Below are 21,598 nucleotides of genomic sequence, written 5' to 3'. Positions count from 1 at the left end.
CTCCAAGGGGGGGGGGTGGCATTTAATGGCGTGTGTGTGACCCTGCCTTCCGTCCACCCATCCGGTTCTCTCAGACCCGCTCTTTCCCCTCCCCTCCCCCACTCCTCCTTGCCCACATTCAGAGACCCAGGGCCAACGGGGCATTTTCTCCATCCTGGGGAGAGGCCTGGGAAGGCAGGCAGGTGGCTGGAGTTGGAGCCTGGCCCAGCTGTGAGGTCCTGAGGAGGGGCTGGCCCGGGCCAGGAGAGCCCCTGGTGGGGACACACCTGCGTCCCCTAGGCCTCGGTGAGCAGGCTGGGGGTCAGTGGGGTGCCGCTGCCTGGGGGATTTCTGTCCAGAACTTCGTCCCTGCTTCTGGAGCCCAGTCTCAGCAGGACACAGCCAGGAGACGAGTGGCCTTGGAAACGGGATTCTAGAAGGTAGGAGAGCTGTGGTCAGCCCCGTCATTTGGAGACAGCAAACAGGCTCGCCCGACGTGTCTTTGAGTCAAGAGCCCCTCTGTATTGTTCTTAGGACGAGGTCCAGACCCACTGAGGCTGGCTAGGCTCCTGAGGCCCCTCCAGCCTACGCCTTCCTACATCTCCTCTGTGCCGCAAATGTTCCCACCTCGCTACCTGCCCTTCAGGCTTCAATCGACTGGCTCCTTCCTGCAGGAAGTCTTCCTGTCCTGGGATTCTGCCTGGCGGAGAGCAGGGTCCCTGCCCTGCCCACTGCTGTCTCTCCACCAGGCGGAAAGGGCTTGTTGAATTAATGAAGGCGTGAATGAAAAGCAAAGCGGCCCTCAGAATGTTCTGCCCTCATGAGGCAGAACCAGACCTTCCTGCAACAGTAACTCCCAGAATAGAGTCAAAATATGCTCAGGACATATTCTTTGCCTCTAATGTAGTCTAGTCTTTTGTCTTCCCTTCGGAAGCAAGGACATATTCTGGAGCATAGCAGCCCATGGTCACCTGGCTTGAAGCTGAGGACCTGGGATGGGTGGGCTCTGAGCCCCCCGCCAGGGACCCTGCCTGGCTGGTCACTGGGGCCTGCTCCTCCCACCTTGGCCCGGGCCGCCTCCCTCCTGAAGACCTAACACAGCAGCAGTGACCCCTAAGGACAGCACGCCTTCCAGTCCCTTCGTGTCCCCTTGGAATTACTGTTTCAGCCAGTTCTACATCATGTGAAATCATGGTTTAAAGATTACTTATTTAATAAGGAGTCTAGGGGCGCCTGGGTGGCGCAGTCGGTTAAGCGTCCGACTTCAGCCAGGTCACGATCTCACGGTCTGTGAGTTCGAGCCCCGCGTCGGGCTCTGGGCTGATGGCTCGGAGCCTGGAGCCTGTTTCTGATTCTGTGTCTCCCTCTCTCTCTGCCCCTCCCCCGTTCATGCTCTGTCTCTCTCTGTCCCAAAAATAAATAAACGTTGAAAAAAAAAAATTAAAAAAAAAAAAAAAATAAGGAGTCTATCACTTTTCCTTTTCTCACGCAGTCTCCTCTTTCCTTGGACATCTCTGTCACAAATTCTGGGAGGGGGCAGAGTTGAACTCCCTGCGTATGAAGGGGAGAGGACCTCAGGGGCCTCCCTGAACATCTTAGGGAGACAGGGACAGGCACAGTAGGAGCCAGGGTCCGGGGCTCAGGGCCGTGTGTGGGGACAGGTGGGTGTGAGCCAGGCCAGCGGGCGGGGCGAAACTGCCTGGTGCCCGGGGAGCTTGGAAGTGGCAACATTCATATACGGTAGAGCTGTTTTCAGGGGGCGGAGGCTAACGTAACGCGTGGAGCCTCCCCTGGGATTCAGAATTGTCCCTGACCTGCGTCCCGCCCCAAGGAGGTAGCCGGTGCTTTGGTGTCATGGGCAGGAGGGAACGTTTGGTGCCCCTGACATGCAGGTGTCTCCCAGACATGCCCCTGGGAGCACAGAGCCTCGGTCTCCTGTCTGTAGAAGGGCAGACTCACCGAAGGTCCTGATGGGTCCACATGACACATCCGAGTGTGGCACCCGCCAGGAATAGGGGCACAGGGATGGTTCCGGGAAGCCACAGAGAGTGGCCTCCGTGTAACCAGGGGCTCCCGGGCACCCGGGGGACAGGGCAGGCAGGGGCGGTCCGGGCCCCCTTCTCCTCTCATGCTGTCCTGAGTGGTAACTCAAGGCTGCACTGCTCTGGAACCCTGTGTTCCGGGCACGTGTCCACCATGGCCCAGTTTCCAGAGCTGGGAAAGGGGGTTACCAGCACCTGAGCGGCAGTCCTGGGCCCCCGGGGTCTGCAGGGTGCTGACCCCACCCGGTCACCTCCTGGGCCACACCTGCAGGAGCCCACCCGGCCGACAGAGGACAGCAGCGGAAGGTGGCAGGGGGGTGGTCAGGGACACCTGGGGCTTGTGCCTGAGGGGTGAGGGTGTGAGGGGGATGGAGCCTGAGCCCCTGGCCAGGACCCAGAGTGCCCGCCAGCCTCGGGTCAACCTTAGGGCTTTCGGCCCATTTCACAAACGGGACCCAGAGGTCCCCACACGTAGCGCTCAAGAGTGCCTGAGCACTTCACACGCGTCTTCCTCAAATCTACAGCGTCCCCGTGCCGGGCACGGTTTTCCCCACTTTATCGTCCAGGGGCCGAGGCCAGCAGGCCGCCCGCTACGGCCGGGCTCAGTGACCATGCTGGGAGGCGGAGCTATCCAGGGGATGACCAGGGCTGCCCTGTCACTGTGCTGGAACAAGGGGCTATGGATGTGGGGCCGCGCCCAGGACCGTCGGCCTCTCAGGACAGGGATCTGCTGGCCGAACAGCTGCTGAGGCGGCCTCACCCCTGCGGGAGGCGCCCTCAGCTAGGGCCTCCAGCACCGTGGCGGTCTCAGAATCGAGGGCTGGCCTCAGAATCGAGGACCCAGCAACCCTGGACCCGGCCCGGCGCGCAGCCTTGCAAGTTACCCACGGGTGTCTCCTACCCTCAAACACGCCAAGCCCAGCCGCCACCTGAAGACACCTGAACGTCCTTTATGGGGAACTCCGTCCGGCACCTGGTGGCGTGGCCACAGGCGGCTCAGGGCCCACGCGGGGACAGCTGGTATTTACAGGCTTGAACGGCGTTTGCGATCTGCCGACCCCACTCCTCTGTCCTCAGTAACTGTCCTCCTATACTCTCTTTCCAGAAGCTGAGGACACGGCAGAGAGGGTGAACAAAACCGGGTGGGCTGGAGCCTCCGGGAGGCCCAGAGGACACGCAGCCCGCCTCCACCTTCCCCGGAGGAGAGCCGTGCCCCGCCCCCCGCTCCGGACCACTTACCGGCGGGCCCTCCCAGCTCTGCCCTCAGCTTGGATCCCTGTCTCTGTCAGAGCCCCCTCCTCGGTCCAGATCCCCCCCCTCCCGCCCAGACCCCAGGCCTCATCACTGAGACGCGTTTCTCTAAGTCTGGTGTGAGCCCTCCGCGCGGTGCCTAAGGGGCTGCTCCCGTTCAGAGACAGGTGACTGTGGCGCAGGAGGGTCCCACAGCCAGGGTGGAGGGCGGGCCGGAGCAGGGGAGCAGGGGGCTGTGCCCGCTACTGTGTCCCTGCCTCGGGCTGCTGGGACCCAGCGTGGGCCCGGCTGCGTGGCCCCTGCCCTGTGGGGTCGGGACAACTTGCTGCCCGCCAGAGGGAGTCCTCCAGCGTGAGCCCCCCAGCCCAGCCTCAGAGTTCTGAAGCCACTTGGTGAAGGCATCCCCCAGCTAGCCCAGGCCCCACACAGATCTTCCCGATTTCGAAAGTCCCCAGGCTCTGCCAGAGGACATTCTGATTCATGACTGTTTTTGATCCTCTGATAGCTGGGAATGTGGGGGAGATCACCCTCCCCCTGCGACACGCACGGATACCAGGGCCCCCAGCCTCTGGGCAGGCGAGGGCCAACCCTCTTCCTGTACTGGGCACAGAAGGTCCCTCTCGACCCCGGGGAATGAGGACACTGGGCAGAGGCTAGGGGGCAGGGACAAAGTATCCGGGTGGGAATCCCCAGTCGGGGTGAGCTTGGTGGGAGGGTTCTGGGTGCCCTCCGAGCCTCCAGCCCCCAGCACCCTCCCGACGGTCCTCCCACCTGACGTCGACGCCCTGCCTGACAGCACCCCCACATCACTGTCTGGGGGACCCTGCTTCCTCATCACTCAATGCAGTGCTGCCTGCCTGGGCCCAGGGGTGGGGGTGGGTGGCCAAACGCGCACGCCTGACTGAGGCCTCATGTAGAAACTACAACCAGCTGACATGTGTAAGACATTAAGCCCCTGGGTCCCGCTCTCGTGGAGTGGTGCATTGCGGAGGCCCCCGGGGGAATTTGTTTTTAAAGAGGTGGCTTTTTATGTGAGAGGGAAGCTGGGTGGAGAGCTCGAGGGAGGGAGGGACGAACTTAAGTAAAACAGAAACAACCCCCAGCCCTCATGAGCTGGAAGCGGCAAGCAAGCAGCGGAGACAGACGCGCCGTCCTGTCCACGGTGAGTCCCAGGAGCCTGGGAACTGGGCTGGGGCCAGGGTTCTAGGGGGTCCAGGAGACGTGTCTCCTTCCACCGCCGGAGAGCCACCTGGTTGGGGTGCGTTCCCTAGTGGGTGCCTGCTGTATGCCCAGTGAGGCCTCTGAGCCCGACCTGGGGAGAGACAGACAAGTTCAGCCACACCTGAGACGTGAGCACACTGGGAGTGGGGGACGGGAAGGGCCCAACGGGCTGGGGGCCGGGGTTCCTGGGAAAGAGGAGGGGAAGAGGAGCAGGGGACCCGGTGCCAGCAGATGGACAAGAACGTCACTTTTGAGGTGCGAGAGGTGGTGAGACAAGGCCAGAGCCCCCTTCCCAGCTGAGGCTAAGGGGCCAGGACCTCGTAGGAGCGTCTTGGGGGAAGCCCCTGAGGGAGGGACCCGATTCTGTGTGGACGGTGGGTCGCGAGGCCCAGAACAGTGGGGGCAGCCCGCAGGGTCTTGTGGTCTCCCCGGGGGAGTAGGGGACGAGACCGGACCAGGGGGGCTGTGGCAAAGCCACCAGCCTGAAGACAACTCCCAAGGGCGGGCAGACACAGGTGTCGTCTGTGAGGAGACTGGGGAGTGAGGCTTTGGGGGGCACAGAGGTCAGTGTGGTGGCCTCGCAGCTGGGCCTGGGACGCTGAGGGGCTTGAGGACGCCCCGATCCCGGGTAGCCTGGGACCATGGCTGGAGCTGCCCTTGTACCCCAAGCTCTCCCGGGGACGTGTCACCTGCTCCGTCCTCCCTCCGAGCTGATTGGGGGCACTGCATACCGGGCTCCGAGGGTGGCCACGGGCTGAGGGCAGTGCCGCGTGCGCTGAGGCGAGCGTGGGGGCCAGGTGGCGCACACCGACTCAAAGACCGGCCTGCGCTGAGCATGCGGGTGCGTCATCACCGACACGTGCCGACGTCTGGGTGTGAGTGGGCTTCTGTCCAGTGCTGGCGTGTGTGTCCGTACGTGCACACGCCCGGGTAGCCGAGTGTCTGCTGACCATGTGAGTGAGCCACAGGTCCGCAGGTGTGGCCGTAGGATGAGTCCAAGCATTCTCGCCCCCGCGGTTCGTGCGCGAGTGTGCGGGTCACGTGTCCATTTGTGCGGACGCAGTGACGTCTCCATGTGGATGGGGTCTGCGCGAGTTTGCTACGAGTGCTGTGTGTGGGCGATCGGACACGGTGTTCGCGTGCGCGTGAGGGGTGTGTGCCTCTAGCTGTGTGTGTGTACGTGGGATGTGTCGGGCTGTTTTTCCTGTGTGCGTGTGTGGGTGTGAATGCACGCGCACACGGCGGGTGCGTGGCAGGCTGCGACCCGCGTGTCGGTGCGTGCGTTCCTCTGCTTGCTCACGCGCCACGGCCTGTGTGTCCATGCGGGATGGTGGGTCACGGGTCTTGGGACCTCCGTGCTGCTGCGAGCTACCTCCCTTGGAAGGTTGGAGGCGTGAGCGCGGGAGAAACTTTGGTGGGGGGCTCTCTTGGGCCCCACATCGTGATGCTGTTTTGCTGGAAGAGTCTTTGGTGAGCTTCAGCTGATAATTCATTCCCCGGTGCTTCTGAGGGGACCTGATGCCTCTAGCGCTCGTGGCCCCCTGGCTGTCTGGGCAGGTGGCTTGCAAGGAGGTTCTGCCAACCCGCTGGGCCCTGACGGTGACCGGGAAGGCTGTAGCACCACCAGTGTGACCGCCCTGCGGCTCAGGCTGGGACTCAACAGCACTGTTCCCTTGCCACGTGTTTATTTTCACTGCATTCTTTCTTTTCTTTTTCTTTTTTCTTTTTTCTTTTTCTTTTTTTTAAATTTTTAACGTTTATTTATTTTTGAGAGAGAGAGAGACACAGAGCATGAACGGGGGAGGGTCAGAGAGAGGGAGACACAGAATCTGAAAACAGGCTCCAGGCTCTGAGCTGTCAGCACAGAGCCCGACGCGGGGCTCGAACTCACGGACCATGAGATCATGACCTGAGCTGAAGTCGGCCGCTTAACCGACTGAGCCACCCAGGCGCCCCTTTTTCTTCTTTTTAAAATTTAATTAATTAATTAATTTACATCCAAGTTAGCATCTAGTGCAACAGTGATTTCAGGAGTAGATTCCTTAGTGCCCTTACCCATTTAGCCCATCCCTCCTCCCACACCCCTCCAGTAACCCTCTGTTTGTTCTCCATATTTATGAGTCTCTTCTGTTTTGTTCCCCTCCCTGTTTTTATTTTATTTTCGTTTCCCTTCCCTTATGTTCATCTGTTCTGTCTTAAAGTTCTCGTATGAGTGAAGCCCTAGGATATCTCTCTTTCTCTGACTAATTTCACTTGGCATAATACCCTCCAGTTCCATCCACATAGTTGCAAATGGCAAGATTTCATTCTTTTTGATTGCCAAGTAATACTCCATTTATATCTATACCACATCTTCTTTATCCATTCATCCATCGTTGGACATTTGGGCTCTTTCCATACTTTGGCTATTGTCGATAGTCCTGCTATAAACATTGGGGTGCACGTGCCCCTTCGAAACAGCATACCTGTATCCTTGGATAGATTCCTAGTAGTGCGATTGCTGGGTCCTAGGGTAGTTCTATTTTTAGTTTTTTGAGGAACCTCCAGACTGTTTTCCAGAGCGGTTGCGCCAGCTTGCATTCCCACCAACAATGCAAAAGAGTTCCTCTTTCTCCACATCCTCGCCAATATCTGTTGTCGCCTGAGTTGTTAATGTGAGCCATTCTGACAGGTGTCAGGTGGTAGCTCATTGTGGTTTTGATTTGCATTTCCCTGATGATGAGTGATGTTGAGCATTTTTTCATGTGTCGGTTGGCCATCTGGATGTCTTCCTTGGAGAAGTGTCTATTCATGTCTTTTGCCCATTTCTTCACTGGATTATTGTTTCACTGGAGTATTGTTTTTTGAGTGTTGAGTTTGATAAGTTCTCTATAGATTTTGGATACTAACCCTTTATCTGATAGGTCGTTTGCAAATATCTTCTCCCATTCCGTCAGTTGCCTTTCAGTTTTGCTGATTGTTTCCTTCACTGTGCAGAAGCTTTTTATTTTGATGAGGTCCCAGCAGTTCATTTTTGCTTTTGTTTCCCTTGCCTCCGGAGGCGTGTTGAGTAAGAAGTTGCTGCGGCTGAGGTCAGAGAGGTTTTTGCCTGTTTTCTCCTCGAGGATTTTGATGGCTTCCTGTCTTACATTGAGGTCTTTCGTCCATTTTGAGTTTATTTTTGTGTCTGGTGTAAGAAAGTGGTCCAGATTCATTCTTCTGCATGTCGCTGTCCAGTTTTCCCAGCACCACTTGCTGAAGAGACTGTCTTTATTCCATTGGTTGTTCTTTCCTGCTTTGTCAAAGATCAGTTGGCCATATGTTTGTGGGTCCATTCCTGGGTTCTCTATTCTGTTCCATTGATCTGAGTGTCTGTGCTTGTGCCAGCACCATACTGTCCTGATGATTACAGCTTTGTGATACAGCTTGAAGTCCGGGATTGTGATGCCTCCTGCTTTGGTTTTCTTTTTCAAGGTCGCTTTGGCTATTCGGGCTCTTTTCTGGTTCCATACAAATTTTAGGATTGTCTGTTCCAGCTCTGGGAAGAGTGCTGGTGTTATTTTGATAGGCATTGCGTTGAATGTGTCAGTTGTTTTGGGTATCACTGCGTTCTTTCTGTTTATGGCAAGTGGTGCTGACTTCCCAACCAATAACACTTTGCCCTTTACTTAAATAAGAAATGGGACGATTCAAAGCAAACTACTGAGGCAGGGCTTGAGGCAAGGATTGGGAGGAGTCTGCTTCTTTGGGAAGTGGCCCCGTGGCCCTCTCCGTGGCCAGGAGGAGAGGAGCATCTGAGAGGGGGCGTCAGGGCGGCCTCCCCGGGGACCAGCTGGCAAGAGCCCTGTCCTTGGCTTCCACCCCACTGGTTGAGGACCAGCCACACCAGCCCCATGTCGTCTGGGTGAGACCAAGATGTGAATGGGCACAAGAGGCTTCTCTCTACTACGGGGAAGCAGTCCTGGGGCACAGATAACATGGCCGTCGTGAAGGGGAAAGCGGAAGGCAGGCTGCTTCGCAAGGGCCCGTGAGGTTGGGACCGTGCACCCTCACTCCACAGACAAGAAAACCAAAGTCACTGGTCACGGGGAAATGGCCAGCGTGTCAGCTCTCTGCTGCTGCATAACAAATTATCCCAAAACTTGGCAGCGAGTGCACAGGGCTCGTGTCCGCACCACCGTTTCCTGCGAGCTGGGGCTTCATCAGGTCAGGGGGGCCAGACACCAGCCGGGAGGTGCTGCTCGGATGACCGGAAGGCTGGTGCCTGGCCGTCGGCTGACACCGCGCTGGCCCTGTTGACAAGAGCAGCCAGGCCAGGTTTCCGGAGGACTGTCCCAGGAGACAGAGCCAGGGAGGAGCACAGAAGTCACACCTCCCACCTTCTAGCGGCTGGTAGGTCAAGCCAGTCACCTCTCCACAGACGGGCCAGCGTCGCACGGTGAGGAGAGCCTGTGGGCCACGAGGCAATGGTGCAGCCGTCTCTGGAAAATGCAGTCTGCCACGGCCAGGGGTTCGAACCCAGGACTGTCTGTTTCTGAAGTGTGTGCTGTTCACAAAGCCCTGACCTCCCTCCTCACAGTGAACCTTAAAAACGAATGGCCTGGGCCAGGCCAGCCCCTGGCTCTGCCTGAACCACTACAGCATGACGATGAGAAGGACGGCCGCAGGCGCCTGCCTCGCTCAGTCGGTCGGGCTTCCGACTCTGGCTGGAACCCTGATTCGTGGTCTCGCAGTTCATGAGTTTGAGCCCCGCTTCAGATCCTCTGCCCCCCTCTTTCTCTGCCCCTCCCCACTCGTTCTCACTCACTCTCTCTCTCTCTCTCTCAAAAACAAAACAGACGTAAAAATAAAATAAATAAAAGTTACAAAAAGATGGGTGCCATGTGCAGCAACCAGGCCAAGTGGAGGCGACTGGAATGAAAAGCAAACACTGACGAGGCTTTGTGGTACCACGCCAGCGTCCTCCAGGCCACAGTGGGAGGCTGAGACGCACGTCCCCCGTTCTGGCGCATTCGGGTTGAGAACAGAACTTGCGACATCAGAGAATGGAAAGCATCCATCAGCACTCAGATTTCAACACGTTTCCGGGATTGAAAACAGGCTGGAAGAGGCCATCTATGAAGCAGAGAAGGGAGACCCGTCGGGAATATTTGTGGGGGGGGCTGCAGGGGCGGGAGGGGGACAGCCCGCCCAGGAGAAACCAGAAGGGAACTCGGCTCTGACGCTGCAGGGGTGGACGTGATGAGGGAGCTGTTCACATGGATGCACGGATCCTACAGCCAGGTGGAAAACACCAGAACACCGGGAGGGCCTCCCTTAACATTTTTGTCTGTCTGGAAATCGGAGCTGCATTACAAGTGCCCGAGTCGAGTTCTGGCGTTAAGGGGTCCCCTGTGTGATGTGACCCTCCCTCGTGCTCATTTCATGCCAAATCTGAAGCCAGGAGGCTGTCTGGGTGCACACAGCACACCCAGCTTTGCTGTCACTGCCTTCTTCAATGTGAAGTGACGAAGATGGCCAGTGGTTAAGGGAAGTGTGCAAACGCAACACGAGGTCCGGATAAAGTACGGGAAAAAAACGAGTTCAGAAGAAACAAGCAATCGTCTGGTAAACAGATGAAAACAGAACCCCCGATATCAGACATTATTTCCGTAACAAAAACAGAGTGCCAAGGGGAAAACATCAACCACAGACCACTCTTGGGAGATTAAATCTATGATCCCTGAAAGAAAACATTGCAAGTGCTGAAAGTCAAAATTGAGGAAATCTCTTAGCACACAGAGTAAAAGCACAAGAAAACCTAAAACGAGACACAAAGGATGAACACAGGAGATCCGGCATCTGGTGGAGAGCAGGGCCAGGAGAGAGGAGAGAGAGTAAGTGGGAGAGAAGAAATGGTGCCCTGTGATAAAGGCAGAAAGAGACTTCCAATCAGTAAACCTGAGGGTTGAGCTAGTTGAATGAAAAATAGAGCCTCAAATTAAGGCACACCATGGAAAAATTGCAGAACCCCAGGACAAAGACGTGACTCACGAAGATTGTGGAGAAAAAGCAACATGTCCTCTCCCCAGAAAGACCCGGGGCTCAGACCAACACTGGATGCCCCATCAACAACACAGTGCGGACACCCTCAAGCTCCAAGGGAAAATGGTTTACAGCTCAGTGGTACATGTCCAGCAAAACTGCTAACCATGTGCAAACCCCCGGGGACTCCAATCTGGACTTCCCACACACCCACTACTAAGGAATGATTTGAGGACCAGCTCTAATAAAGTAAGAACATAAACCCAAAAGGAGGCAGACTCGTAGTGTAGAAATTAAGTGGAAACCATCAATCCAAAGCTAGGGGCTGTAGGTATGAGGCACAGAGCTTAGAAGATAGAGAATATGATTAACAGCGCCCAGTGGAATGAAAAAAAATAAAAAATAAAAGCAACCAGAAACTCCAGGTGAACAATAAAACCATATGGAACAAGCAAGCTGAATTGGGAGCTGAGAACGCCTTGATCCGCCGGGTGCGCTGGGAGCTCTACACGTTAGCGCTTCCAACAGGACTGGAATGACTTCTGTTTCACAGAGATACTGAGGCTGAGGGCTCTGAGCAGCTCGCGCAAGGCTTGCTGCCTTGTCCCTCACAGCGTGTGAGTCAAAGGAATGATGCACACCCGAACCCGGGCCCCCAGAAGGTTTGCCCTCAGGCTCAGTGCCATTCGTGCTCAGTGTGACGCTGTGAACTCTTAGGACAAGGCTGCATGGCTCCTCCCACCTGGTGCATCCCGGTGGCCTTGAGTCCTCTCCTCTGGGCAGCACCTAAGTACGGTCACACCCACAGCTCAGCTCCTGGAAAGCTGTCCTCTGTCCTGAGCCAATAGAATGTGAATGTTCCCTGAGACTAGAGGCAGGTGGGACTGTGTTGGAGCTGGGGGCAAACGGAAAAGTCAGAATATGGGCCCTGCCTGCACTTAAAAGTTTATATTTTGTCCAGCATGGATTTTTTTTTTTGCACAAATTTTTATTTTTAGAAATATTGCATGAAAATACTATTGACCTCGATGGCTCAAGTTTTTGTGCCCCCCCCCCACTTTGAAATTTGCATGTGAAGCTAATGCCTGGCTCTCCTCACACTCCACCAGCCCTGTGCTACCTGGGTACCTGGGAGAACCAGGGACCAACAGGAGAGAACCAAACTTGTGAGGGGAAAGAGGAAGTCAAGGTGTGACGAGCAAAGCTGGGAAAAGAGGAACAGCCACGTAGCCCACCTTTCAGGGGTGATGGCGTACACCTCCCACCGCGGGGTGGGATGAGGGTATGTTAAGACCTTTTCTGTTGGGCTTTTAAACTAATAAAGTATTACAAAGGGTTGACCAGAGAATTTAATAATAATAATAATAATAATAATAATAATAATAATAATAATAAATACCGTAAACGAATCCTGAACTTGAAGATGGAGAGAAGGTCAAAATCCAGGGTCAGGCAGGTTTCGAAGGACAGACACATGGAGCTGTGTGGCAACGGATGAAGGGTTAGAGGAGAACTTACAGCCGCGAGACTGTGTGTGTACAAAGGAATCTGACCTGCCGTGGCTGCCGTGGCTGCCGTGCTGGAAAGTGGCCGTGAGAAGCCCCTGCGTGAATTCACCGGGATGCAAGTGTTCCTGGGGCATGGCCCAAGAAAGTACTGTAGACCAGCCAGAGATAAGTTAGAATAAATATCTCAAGACAGGAGCAAATACGGTGCACAGGAAACTGGATCCAGGGCAAGGTGTAGTTACATAGTTACATTTAAATCAAGGGCTCAGCCCACCGCTGGCTGTAACCTCCTGGGAAGGACTTCTCTGTTGAAGGAGAAATACTGATTTAAATAACAACTGTTACACATATCACCGCTAGCAAAGTAGTGAGACTCCCGGAGACAGGGAATTGAAATACCCTGAAAATTTTGGCTAAAGCAAGAAACAGGGGAGGAGCTTCGAGATGGGACAAGAAACAGTGGGCCCAGCACCATCACCATCATTATTCTGGCTTGAATGATCACGTGCAAAGACAGCGTGTTCAGACGAGGCTGAGAAATCAAATACAGTTACACGTTCTGAGGACCCAACTCCGAAACAAAACGGATAAGAAAAAAAAAAGTTAAACATAAACAGAAAAATCGGGGGCAGGCAAAAAATAAGAGCAGGGAACGGGTTCCGGGAGAGATCCCGGGAAAAGGGACCCCGTGGAGAGGGCGGCCCGCCGGTGTAAGCAGACCAGAGCCCCGCCCACGGAAGCGTCCAGGCCCAGAGGAGACAGGTCGGGAGGTTGGAGGTGAGTGGACCAAGTGGCTGTGCGGAAGACGGCCAAGGGCAAGCAGGTGTGTGCCAGCCACCTCCGCGGAGACTCGTGGTTCCAGCTGGCCCCGGGGCTTCGTCACCCTCCCCAGCGCCTCTCCCCAGCGCCCGCGGTCTGCTTAGAGCCTGTGGCCGGAGTGGGGGGTGGGTGAGGGTCACCCTGGTGGGATGGGGATCCTGGCGGAGAAAGTCTCGCACGGGGTCTGGGGCCAGTGGCACACAGGATGTCCCTGGGTCCCTGCTCCTCCTCTCAAGGGGTGCGGAGGAGCTGGAGCAGACCAGGGCCGCTACCCTCAGCACCGTGCTCCCCGCAGCCTTTCGTGCTGCCCTTTCTTTTTTTTTTTTTTTTTTTTTAAATTTTTTTTTCAACGTTTATTTATTTTTGGGACAGAGAGAGACAGAGCATGAACGGGGGAGGGGCAGAGAGAGAGGGAGACACAGAATCGGAAACAGGCTCCAGGCTCTGAGCCATCAGCCCAGAGCCCGACGCGGGGCTCGAACTCACGGACCGTGAGATCGTGACCTGGCTGAAGTCGGACGCTTAACCGACTGCGCCACCCAGGCGCCCCTCGTGCTGCCCTTTCAACAGAATACACAGGCTAGGCCCAGGCACGGACACTCAGCTAATGGGCAGAGCCGGGGCTGGGACGTGACCTCCCTCCTCAGGCTGGTGGAAGGATCCATCCTTGGGGGGGGGGGGCACGGGGGGGGGGCTCCGCAGGGCAGGTCTGCATGAGGCTCCAGCTCCGTCCAGGTGCAGAGGCATCAGGGAGCCTGCTGAAGGGATGGGGTCCAAGGACCCCCACCCCCAGGCTTGCCCACCTGCCCTCCTGAGCCTCCCTGCCTCACCCACACCTCTCAGCAGCCTTCCTGGCCTGGCTCTCTCCCAGCCCGGGCGCCCACTGGAACCCTGGACGCTGGCCCAGCCCTGGGACCAGGATCCATGGGTTCCAACAAAGACATCGGGAGCCTTGAGTGCCCAGAAAGCCTGGAGAGCCACCTCCGTGCTAAGGAAACGCTGACCCTCCAGATTTCTGACCCGCCGAGTCCAGCCTGCTCGGCCAGAAGCCTGCAGCCAGAGTGCGGGTGGCTGGACGGCCAGACGGTGGCAGGGCCAGGAGCCAGGGCCCGACCCCCAGCAGTGGGTGGTATGATGGGAGCCTCCTGGGGGGCTGCATTCCGTCTCCCGTGATGATGTAAGACTGTTTTCACAGGCAAACATTACAAGAGGCAGATCTGTTTGCAGAGGGAATAAGACAGTACCGCTGATGCAGGCTGAGACCTTACCCAGGGTCGCCCCTCCCAGGCCTGCCCTTTCACCCTGGCTCTGCTCCCCTGGGGTCAGCAGCCTCCTACCATGCCCGTGCCTGGCCCAGACAGCAACGCCCGGCCCACAGGGTCCAGGACCTCCCATCCTCCACCCCCCTCCCGAGGGAGTGCTGGTTACTGATTGAACACTGGAATGAATCTTAAATGGGACATCTCCCGGCAATAATCACCAGGACCAACGGCCTCTGTTCTCTCTTCTGGCTCACAGACCAGCTCCTTCTAGCCTTGGCTGGACCCCACACACAGGCCGGCCAGGCGAGGCCAGACGTGCCAGAGCAGTGCTCGAAGCAGGCCCCTGGGCGCTGTGTCATGGGGACCAGCTGGTGGCTCTGGGCCCTGGTGGCCGTCTGCACTGGAGACCAGTTCCGGGATGAGGCTGAGAGAATCATGCGGGGCACACCTGTCATTGACGGGTAAGTGGCCACTGGGGATGGGACGGGGGGTCCGGGGCCGGAGGGGCTAGGAGCTCATGTGACCCTGACACGGACATTGCCTTATCTCTGCTGGGGCTCAGTTTCTTCAACCACAACATGGCTTTTGCCTTTGCTGGCCTCAGCTTATTCGTGGGGTCTCTTAGGGCCCCCCTAAGGCTTCAGCGGATGATGGTCTGTAGGGAATGGAGCAGTTAAAAGGCCCCCGTGGCCCTCAGCAGCTCCTGGGGTGCCCTACAAGCTGACCCCCTGCACCCTGGGTGCCAGCTCCCAGCTCAGAGTGGGTGCTGGGGATAGAGGAGGCTGGGGCCTGGCCCAGGGCACGCCTCGAGCTAGCCATGTAGCCCAAGGAGCCATATTCCCTCCCTGGGCCTTAGTTTCCCCTGGGAGGCCCCTCCTTAACCCTCCTCCAAGACCTTTCTCATTCCTCTCCCTCTCCTGCATCCGCCTTGGGGAGACCTCCTCAGGCACAGGGCCCCCGGGTCACCTCTGTGCTGTGTGCCCAGCTTGACCTTACTTGCGTGTCCGCTGACCCACCCACCCCCACAGAGGGAGACCCCTTTCTAGCCAAGACCCTGGTGACACCTTGTGGTTTTGTGTCTGATGCACAGCCAAGCTGGCAGGGCCTGTCTCCAATGCCCGGTGCGTCCGCCCTCCTCCCTTGCCCCCATCTCCACCTCTGCTGGGTCATCCGGTGAGCCTCTGCCTGTCCTTCCTTCCACCAGCGGAGGTCTGGTCTCAGGGTTGCAGCCAGAGGGAGTCTGGGAGACAGAAGTACCAGCTCCCGTCCCCTGGCTCAAACTCCCCACCTGTCACGGCTCCCACTGAGCCCAGAGTATTGTCTAAGTCCTGCAATGGACCCCAAGACCCTTCACTGCCTTCCCCAGCCATCCCCACACTCCCGGGTGCCCCAGGCAGGCTCGTGCTGTCCCTGCCGGTCCCCATGTCCACGCTGCCTCCCTCAGCTCCTCCCGGGCTTTGCCCTGGGCTACCTCTCCCGGCCCCCGTGTGAAACGCCACCTGGGCACACACACCCCTGCCCCTCCCGCTTCCTTTCCTGTCCCATTTCCAACATACCAGCAGGGAGCGAGGACCCCGTTCCCTGGGCACTCAGTCTGAAGGGCCGTGTGGCACACACACACATACACACACACCCTTGGGCGCTGGAAGTGTTAGGGGAGCACCTGTTTGTGCCTGTCTGGCACCCAGTAAGTGCGTGATAAATGTTGCGGTCGTGACTATTTGGCAGACGCCTCTGGGCTTCGTTGGACAAAATAGTCTGCAAGAAAGGCAGAGAAAATGGGGTGTGTCCTTATACGGGAAGCCCAGGGAGCTGTGGCAGCCCTAGAGAAGGGAGGGGCCGCCAGCCCTTCCCCATCTGCCCCTGGTTCCTCCCCCGTACCTCCTTCCTGGCCCTGGGGTCCCCTCGTACACACTCAAGGGGAGTGAGGCAAAGAGGGGTCTGCCGAGAGGCTGCTGCCCTGGGCTCCCACCCAGGATGGAGCCCCTGCTGTCTGGTAGAAGATGCCAACAGTATGAGCCCGGGAAGGTGCTCCTTCATTCTGAGGACCCACCGGGGTGGGGGGGCAGCTGGGCACAGAGAGCGGGGTGCAAGGTCAGGTGCTAGGGGTTGGGAGGACCGCAGGAGGGGTAAGTGGCTCCAAGAGCCTAGACAGCCCGGAATTCTCAGGGAGCTGGGATTTGGGAATCGGGATTGTCCCAAGAGCCAGACAGTGAAGAGCAGGTGACAGGACCCAAACCGACACTGTGATATTAGCTCCTCTTGCAGGTAAGAGACTCAGGTAAGTGGTTTCAACAAGAGAAAGAGCCCCACGGAGTCCTGGCTGTTCCACAGTGTGACACAGCGGCCATCATTTCCACCTCAGGCTTCAAAGTGGCCGCTGCAGCCCCGGCCTTTACGTCTGCATGCCAGCCAGCATGAAGGAGGAAGGGACATAGAAAGGGCAAAGGGTGAGCGAGTCAAGGAGAGCTTTTGGGAGCTGTCAAAGGGCAGAACTTAGTCACATGGCCACACCCAGCAGTAAAGGGACACGAAGTCGCTTTATTTCAAATGGCCAGGTTTCCTGCTAAAAACAGGCGGTTCTGTTACCAAGAAAAAGACGGAGAGTGGGTAGCGGGCCTCCAGCAGTCGCTCTTACAATAGCTGGCTGTCATTCAAGTGCTTGGAATGGTCACCTCCCCCCTTGGAGTAGGAGCAGGGTCCTCTGACCACTGGGGGTGCTGCCCAGGCCACGCAGATAAGGAGGGTGGATCCAGGCTCCAGAAGGGCATTGTTGGCCGCAGGGCAAATGTGACCTCTGTTCCCCACTCCGGGCTCCGGCGAAGGCAGGAGGGGAGGAGGCTGGAGCAAAGTGCCCCTCCCCCCCGGTGGGTTCCTGGCTGCCGGCTGGAGGGTGGGGCGTCCTTAGGCCGGGAGGAACGTCCCCTCCAGGGACCCTGCCCAGTGCTGCCCAGAGGCACGGACACTCTGGGCTCACCTACACGTGCCCCGCTCGGTCAGCAAAGGCGTTCCGACCACCAGCCCACACCCGACCACGTCAAAACACAGCTGTGGCGGTGGCCCTCGAGAGAGCTGGGGGGCTTCCAGAGTCTGGAGCCAGCTTGCTTTGGAAAGGCTCACCCCAGGACGGCTGGCCGAGGAGGTCCAGGCGCTCACAGTTTAGTCTCTGAGCCAAGTACCAAAGCGTCCCCATGTTACAGGTGGAAAAACTGAGGCCAGAGAGGCAGGAGCCAGGACTGGGGATGGGAACTGGATGGGGGTTGAGGACAGAGCTGGGGGAGGGGTCTCGAAAGCAGAAGCGGCCCCTCAGACAGAGCAGTGGCCCCTGGGACGGGGCTGGGAGCGGGAGTGGGGCGGGAGGGGAGGGTGGGTGAGGCACCAGGCCCCTCGCCCTCGCTGGTGCATCAGGGATCCCGCAGGGGCTCTCCACGGGTGTCCCGTATTCCAGGCTCGGCTGATCCAAGTGCAGATTGCACCTCGCAGGTCTGAGACCTTGCATTTCCCCGTCCCCTGCTTCTTCCATGTGTGAACTTAGGGGGTGCTGGCAGCCCAGAGGTCTCTCCCCCTCGAGGCTGCTCCTGGCTCCTGGGTCCAGGGCTGAATCTGCCCAGCCCTGTGGGTTCTTGCTTTTGCAGCCCAGACCGGCCCCTGCCATTCGCCTCCTCCTTCCCTCCCCTCCTTCTCTCCCTCCATAGGAGCATAGAAGGATGGGCAGAGCTGTCACAGAGGCCCCGGTGCCCCAAGAGGATGGGGTGTGTGTTGGGGGGGGTGCCAGACAGGCCACAGCCCCATTTCCCTGCCCCCTCCCTGCAAGGGGAGGACTTCAAGAGTCCCCCGCCCAGCTGCCCGTGTCAACCAGCACTATTCATGGAGGTGGTTTGAACCCTGCCCGTTCCCTAGGACGATTCTGGAGACAAACATCTGCCCTTGCCTCTTGGGCAGCGGAAGGCCCTTGGAGGGAACACCTCCCAGAGGCTCTCTCCACTCACAGTCACCCGGCCTGGGTGTGGGGCACAGTCGAGCAACTCACCTGCGCGTAGGCGTGCTCGGATCACGAGCAATCCGCCAGTCCTGTGGCCGGCTCTAATTCCCAGCCTGTGAGGGAGTTCGGAGGCCCCCAGCCTGAGTGGCCACCCTGACTCGGCCCTGGCCCTTTCTCCCGCCCCCACCCCCACCCCCAGGCACAATGACCTGCCCTGGAGGCTGCTGACCATGTTCAACAACCAGCTTCAGAGCGAGAGGGCCAACCTAACGAGCCTTGCCAACACACACACCAACATCCCCAAGCTGAGGGCTGGTTTTGTTGGGGGCCAGGTATGGCTCAGCCCGGCCCCACGCTCGCTCACGCCGGCGTCCACCCATCTCCCTCTCCACCGCGTCCTGGCCAGGGTGCAGGCGTGCCCGGGGCGGTGTCCCTCCTGAGCCCTTGGGGCCACAAGTCTTTGGAAGGGGACGCTGGCGGGCCACCAAGGCCGTCCCAGGGCTCCCGGGGCAGGAGGGAAGCGTGTGTGGCGTGGGGCCGGGGGCCAGCGGTCCTAGCCGCCCTCCCCCGTGGCCCCTAGTTCTGGTCTGCGTACACGCCCTGCGACACCCAGAACAAGGATGCCGTGAAGAGGACCCTAGAGCAGATCGACGTCATCCAGCGCATGTGCCAGATGTATCCGGAGACCTTTGTGTGTGTCACCAACAGCGCAGGTGGGGCCCGGTCCGGCCCGCCTTCCTGAGCCCCTGCCGCTGCCCGCCCCAGCCCCGGGCAGGGTGGCTAGGGCCGCCCGGGTGTGCCTTACGTCGAAACTCCCCGGACGCCCGGGTGCCCGACGCCCTCAGCCAGCTCTCCTCACAGGCATCCGGCAGGCCTTCCGGGAGGGGAGGGTGGCCAGCCTTGTCGGCGTGGAGGGCGGCCACTCCATAGACAGCAGCCTGGGCGTCCTGCGGACACTCCACCGCCTGGGCATGCGGTACCTGACCCTCACCCACAGCTGCAATACGCCGTGGTAGGTGACCCCGGGGAGGCCGCCAGGCCGCGCGGGAGGGGGAGGGGGAGGGCCGCGGGGCAGGGCCGATCCCCGGCCCTGCTCTCCTCCGGCTGCTTCCGCCCCGTCCGAGTGCCCTGGATCCGGGTGGGCCACGACCACCACTCCCTCTCTGGCACACCTGCTCTCCGCTCTCCCAGGGCTGACAACTGGCTGGTGGACACGGGAGAGGACAAGGCCGAGAGCCAAGGCCTGTCACGCTTTGGCGAGGTAAGGCGGTGGGGGGGGGGGGGCGTCAGGCAAGGACCACAGTCACCCTCAGAGAAGTGACCCAGGACACAGTTTCTCGCCTCTCAGGACCTATTTCTTCACCTATAAACTGGAGCCCCAGGGCCATCCCAGGGTGGGTACCCGCTGGAGCGGCTGGGCATCTTCCAGCCATTGAAGAGTCCACGAACGCCTGGCCAGCGAGGGGACCTTTCCCAAATGTCCCGCCTGCCATGCCGGGACTCGTGGGGTGTGTGTGGGGGGGCTGCGGTGAACCCCGGGTGTGCAGACAAAGTGTGGCCAGTGCAGCCTTCCCGACCCCTGAGCCCTGTGTCGGCGCAGAGTGTGGTGAAGGAGATGAACCGCCTGGGGGTCATCATCGACCTGGCCCACGTGTCCGTGGCCACCATGAAGGCTGCCCTACGCCTGTCCACGGCTCCCGTCATCTTCAGCCACTCCTCGGCCTACAGCCTGTGCCAGCACCGGCGCAACGTGCCCGACGACGTGCTCCGGCTGGTGGTGAGGGGCTGCGGGCCGGCCCTCCCTCCCCGCCCCTCCCCGCGGTGGTCCCGGAGTGCCCCGCCTCCTCCCGTGCCCACAGCTCCACTGTTCTCCTGGGCAGAACCAGACGGGCAGCCTGGTGATGGTTAATTTCTACAACGACTACGTTTCCTGCAGACAGGAAGCCACCCTGTCCCAAGTAGCAGGTTGGTGCGTGTGAGTGGCCACGGCAGCTGGGCGGGGGAGGGCCACTCCCGGGACCCACACCCGCCGCCTTCCTCGGTAGACCACCTGGACCACATCAAGAAGGTGGCAGGAGCTGGAGCCGTGGGCTTTGGTGGGGACTTTGATGGTGTTTCAAGGTAAGGGGAAAGGCCTACATCCTGTGGCTGACCTGGGAAGGTCACACCACGTCCCCCACCCCACCCCACCCCCGCCCCCGCCCAAACATGTCATGAGGGTCTGAAGCTTGGACGGGCCCAGCACGTCTGGGTCTGAAGGCCACTGCACTGGACCCCCCGATGCCTTGGGGTGGGGGCCACAGGGGGTCGTGGGGAGGTGGACAGGCCCGAGGCCCTGACCCCTGGGACGCAGGGCCTGGTTCTCTCTGCCCTCACCTCAGGCTCCCCGTGGGGCTTGAGGATGTGTCCAAGTACCCAGACCTGGTGGCTGAGCTACTCAGGAGGCGGTGGACAGAGGCGGAGGTCAGGGGCGCCCTGGCCAACAACCTGCTCAGGGTCTTTGAGGCAGTGGAACAGGTAAGGAGAGGCCGGTGCACCCGCCCGCCCTTCTCTGCCGGAAGGCGGGCAGGCGGCCCAAGCAGCGTCTGTCCCCAGGTGAGCGATCACACACGACGTCCTGAAGAGGAGCCCATCCCGGCGGACCAGCTGCAGGCTTCCTGCAGGACGATGTACGGCTACTCAGAGGCCCCCAGCCTCCACCGGCAGCCAGGGGCCCTGCTGGCCTCCCTCACTACCGTCCTCCTCGGCCTGGGCCTTCTGTGACGCCCTGGGGCCCGGACCTCTAGGGTCCTCCTCCGGCCCCGGGGAGATGGTGGCATCGGGGCAGGGAGAGTCCGGCTCCCCAGGCACGAGGCCCGGCCTCTCCTGAGCAGGCACCGGGGCTCAGCTGAGGGCAGGAAGCCGTGGACAGTTCCAGACACAGACACACAGTGGACCCTTAATAAAGGCAACACCCCTTCCGGGCTATGAGGCTGTGTGTTCTCAGCATCCCAGTCCTTGCGGGGGTGCGGAGGGGGGCTCCTGAGCACCCAGGGCAAATTTTGTCAAGATGGTCCCAGGCTAGACCCCCAGACTCAGGCGTGCCTGGGTCCTCTGGAAAGAGGTTTGCATGGACATTGCTGAAGTCTAAAAACACACGGTCCGGGCTTCAGGTCCCCCCCCCCCCGCCACCACCATGTGAATGAACATGCACACTCATGTATACCTGCGTGCCCCACACCATTACGCACACACACGTGTGACCACACCCCTGCCGCCTGGCTCAGCTGCTCTCAGAGGGGAAAGCCAGGTCTGGAGCAGGGCTGAACCACCCCCCGACTCCAGGCCGGAGCCTCTCAGAACGCTCTGTCTGGACGGCCTCAGACTCCTGAGCAGGAGCCCCAGTGCCCAAGCGCCCGGGGCCCTAAGACCCCCACAAACAGGTGGACGGCCCCTTGCGGCTCCCAACCTGAAGGTGGACGGCCCACAGGTGCCTGCTCGGCTCCCCCACCCCTGTGACGGTCCCTCCCTGTCATTCCCAGGCAGATCTGT

At 59.3% G+C, this 21,598-nt stretch overlaps 1 protein-coding gene across 3 annotated transcripts; it reads left to right on the top strand.

The window, feature by feature from the left end:
- Positions 1–219: 219 nt before the first annotated feature.
- DPEP1 (dipeptidase 1) lies at positions 220–21,052 on the top strand. 3 transcript variants are annotated; one of them, XM_030298902.1, is made up of 11 exons: positions 221–419; positions 14,342–14,546; positions 18,267–18,399; positions 18,648–18,780; positions 18,929–19,079; positions 19,259–19,328; positions 19,668–19,844; positions 19,948–20,032; positions 20,113–20,188; positions 20,449–20,584; positions 20,663–21,029. In XM_030298902.1, the coding sequence occupies exons 2-11, from the start codon at positions 14,443–14,445 to the stop codon at positions 20,828–20,830; spliced, it is 1,233 nt and encodes a 410-aa protein (XP_030154762.1). In that variant the 5' UTR covers positions 221–419; positions 14,342–14,442; the 3' UTR covers positions 20,831–21,029. The 3 variants fall into 3 exon arrangements, with proteins under 3 accessions (XP_030154760.1, XP_030154762.1, XP_030154761.1); XM_030298900.1 differs by having other exon boundaries at positions 220–419; positions 20,449–21,052; XM_030298901.1 differs by lacking the exon at positions 221–419 and adding an exon at positions 4,074–4,434 and having other exon boundaries at positions 20,449–21,052.
- The last annotated feature ends 546 nt before the right edge of the window (positions 21,053–21,598 follow it).

This window comes from Lynx canadensis, chromosome E2, assembly GCF_007474595.2.
Source record: "Lynx canadensis isolate LIC74 chromosome E2, mLynCan4.pri.v2, whole genome shotgun sequence".
NCBI lineage: Eukaryota > Metazoa > Chordata > Mammalia > Carnivora > Felidae > Lynx > Lynx canadensis.
The sequence above is the reverse complement of the archived record's forward strand: the minus strand, read 5'-3'. Positions and strand labels throughout refer to the sequence as shown.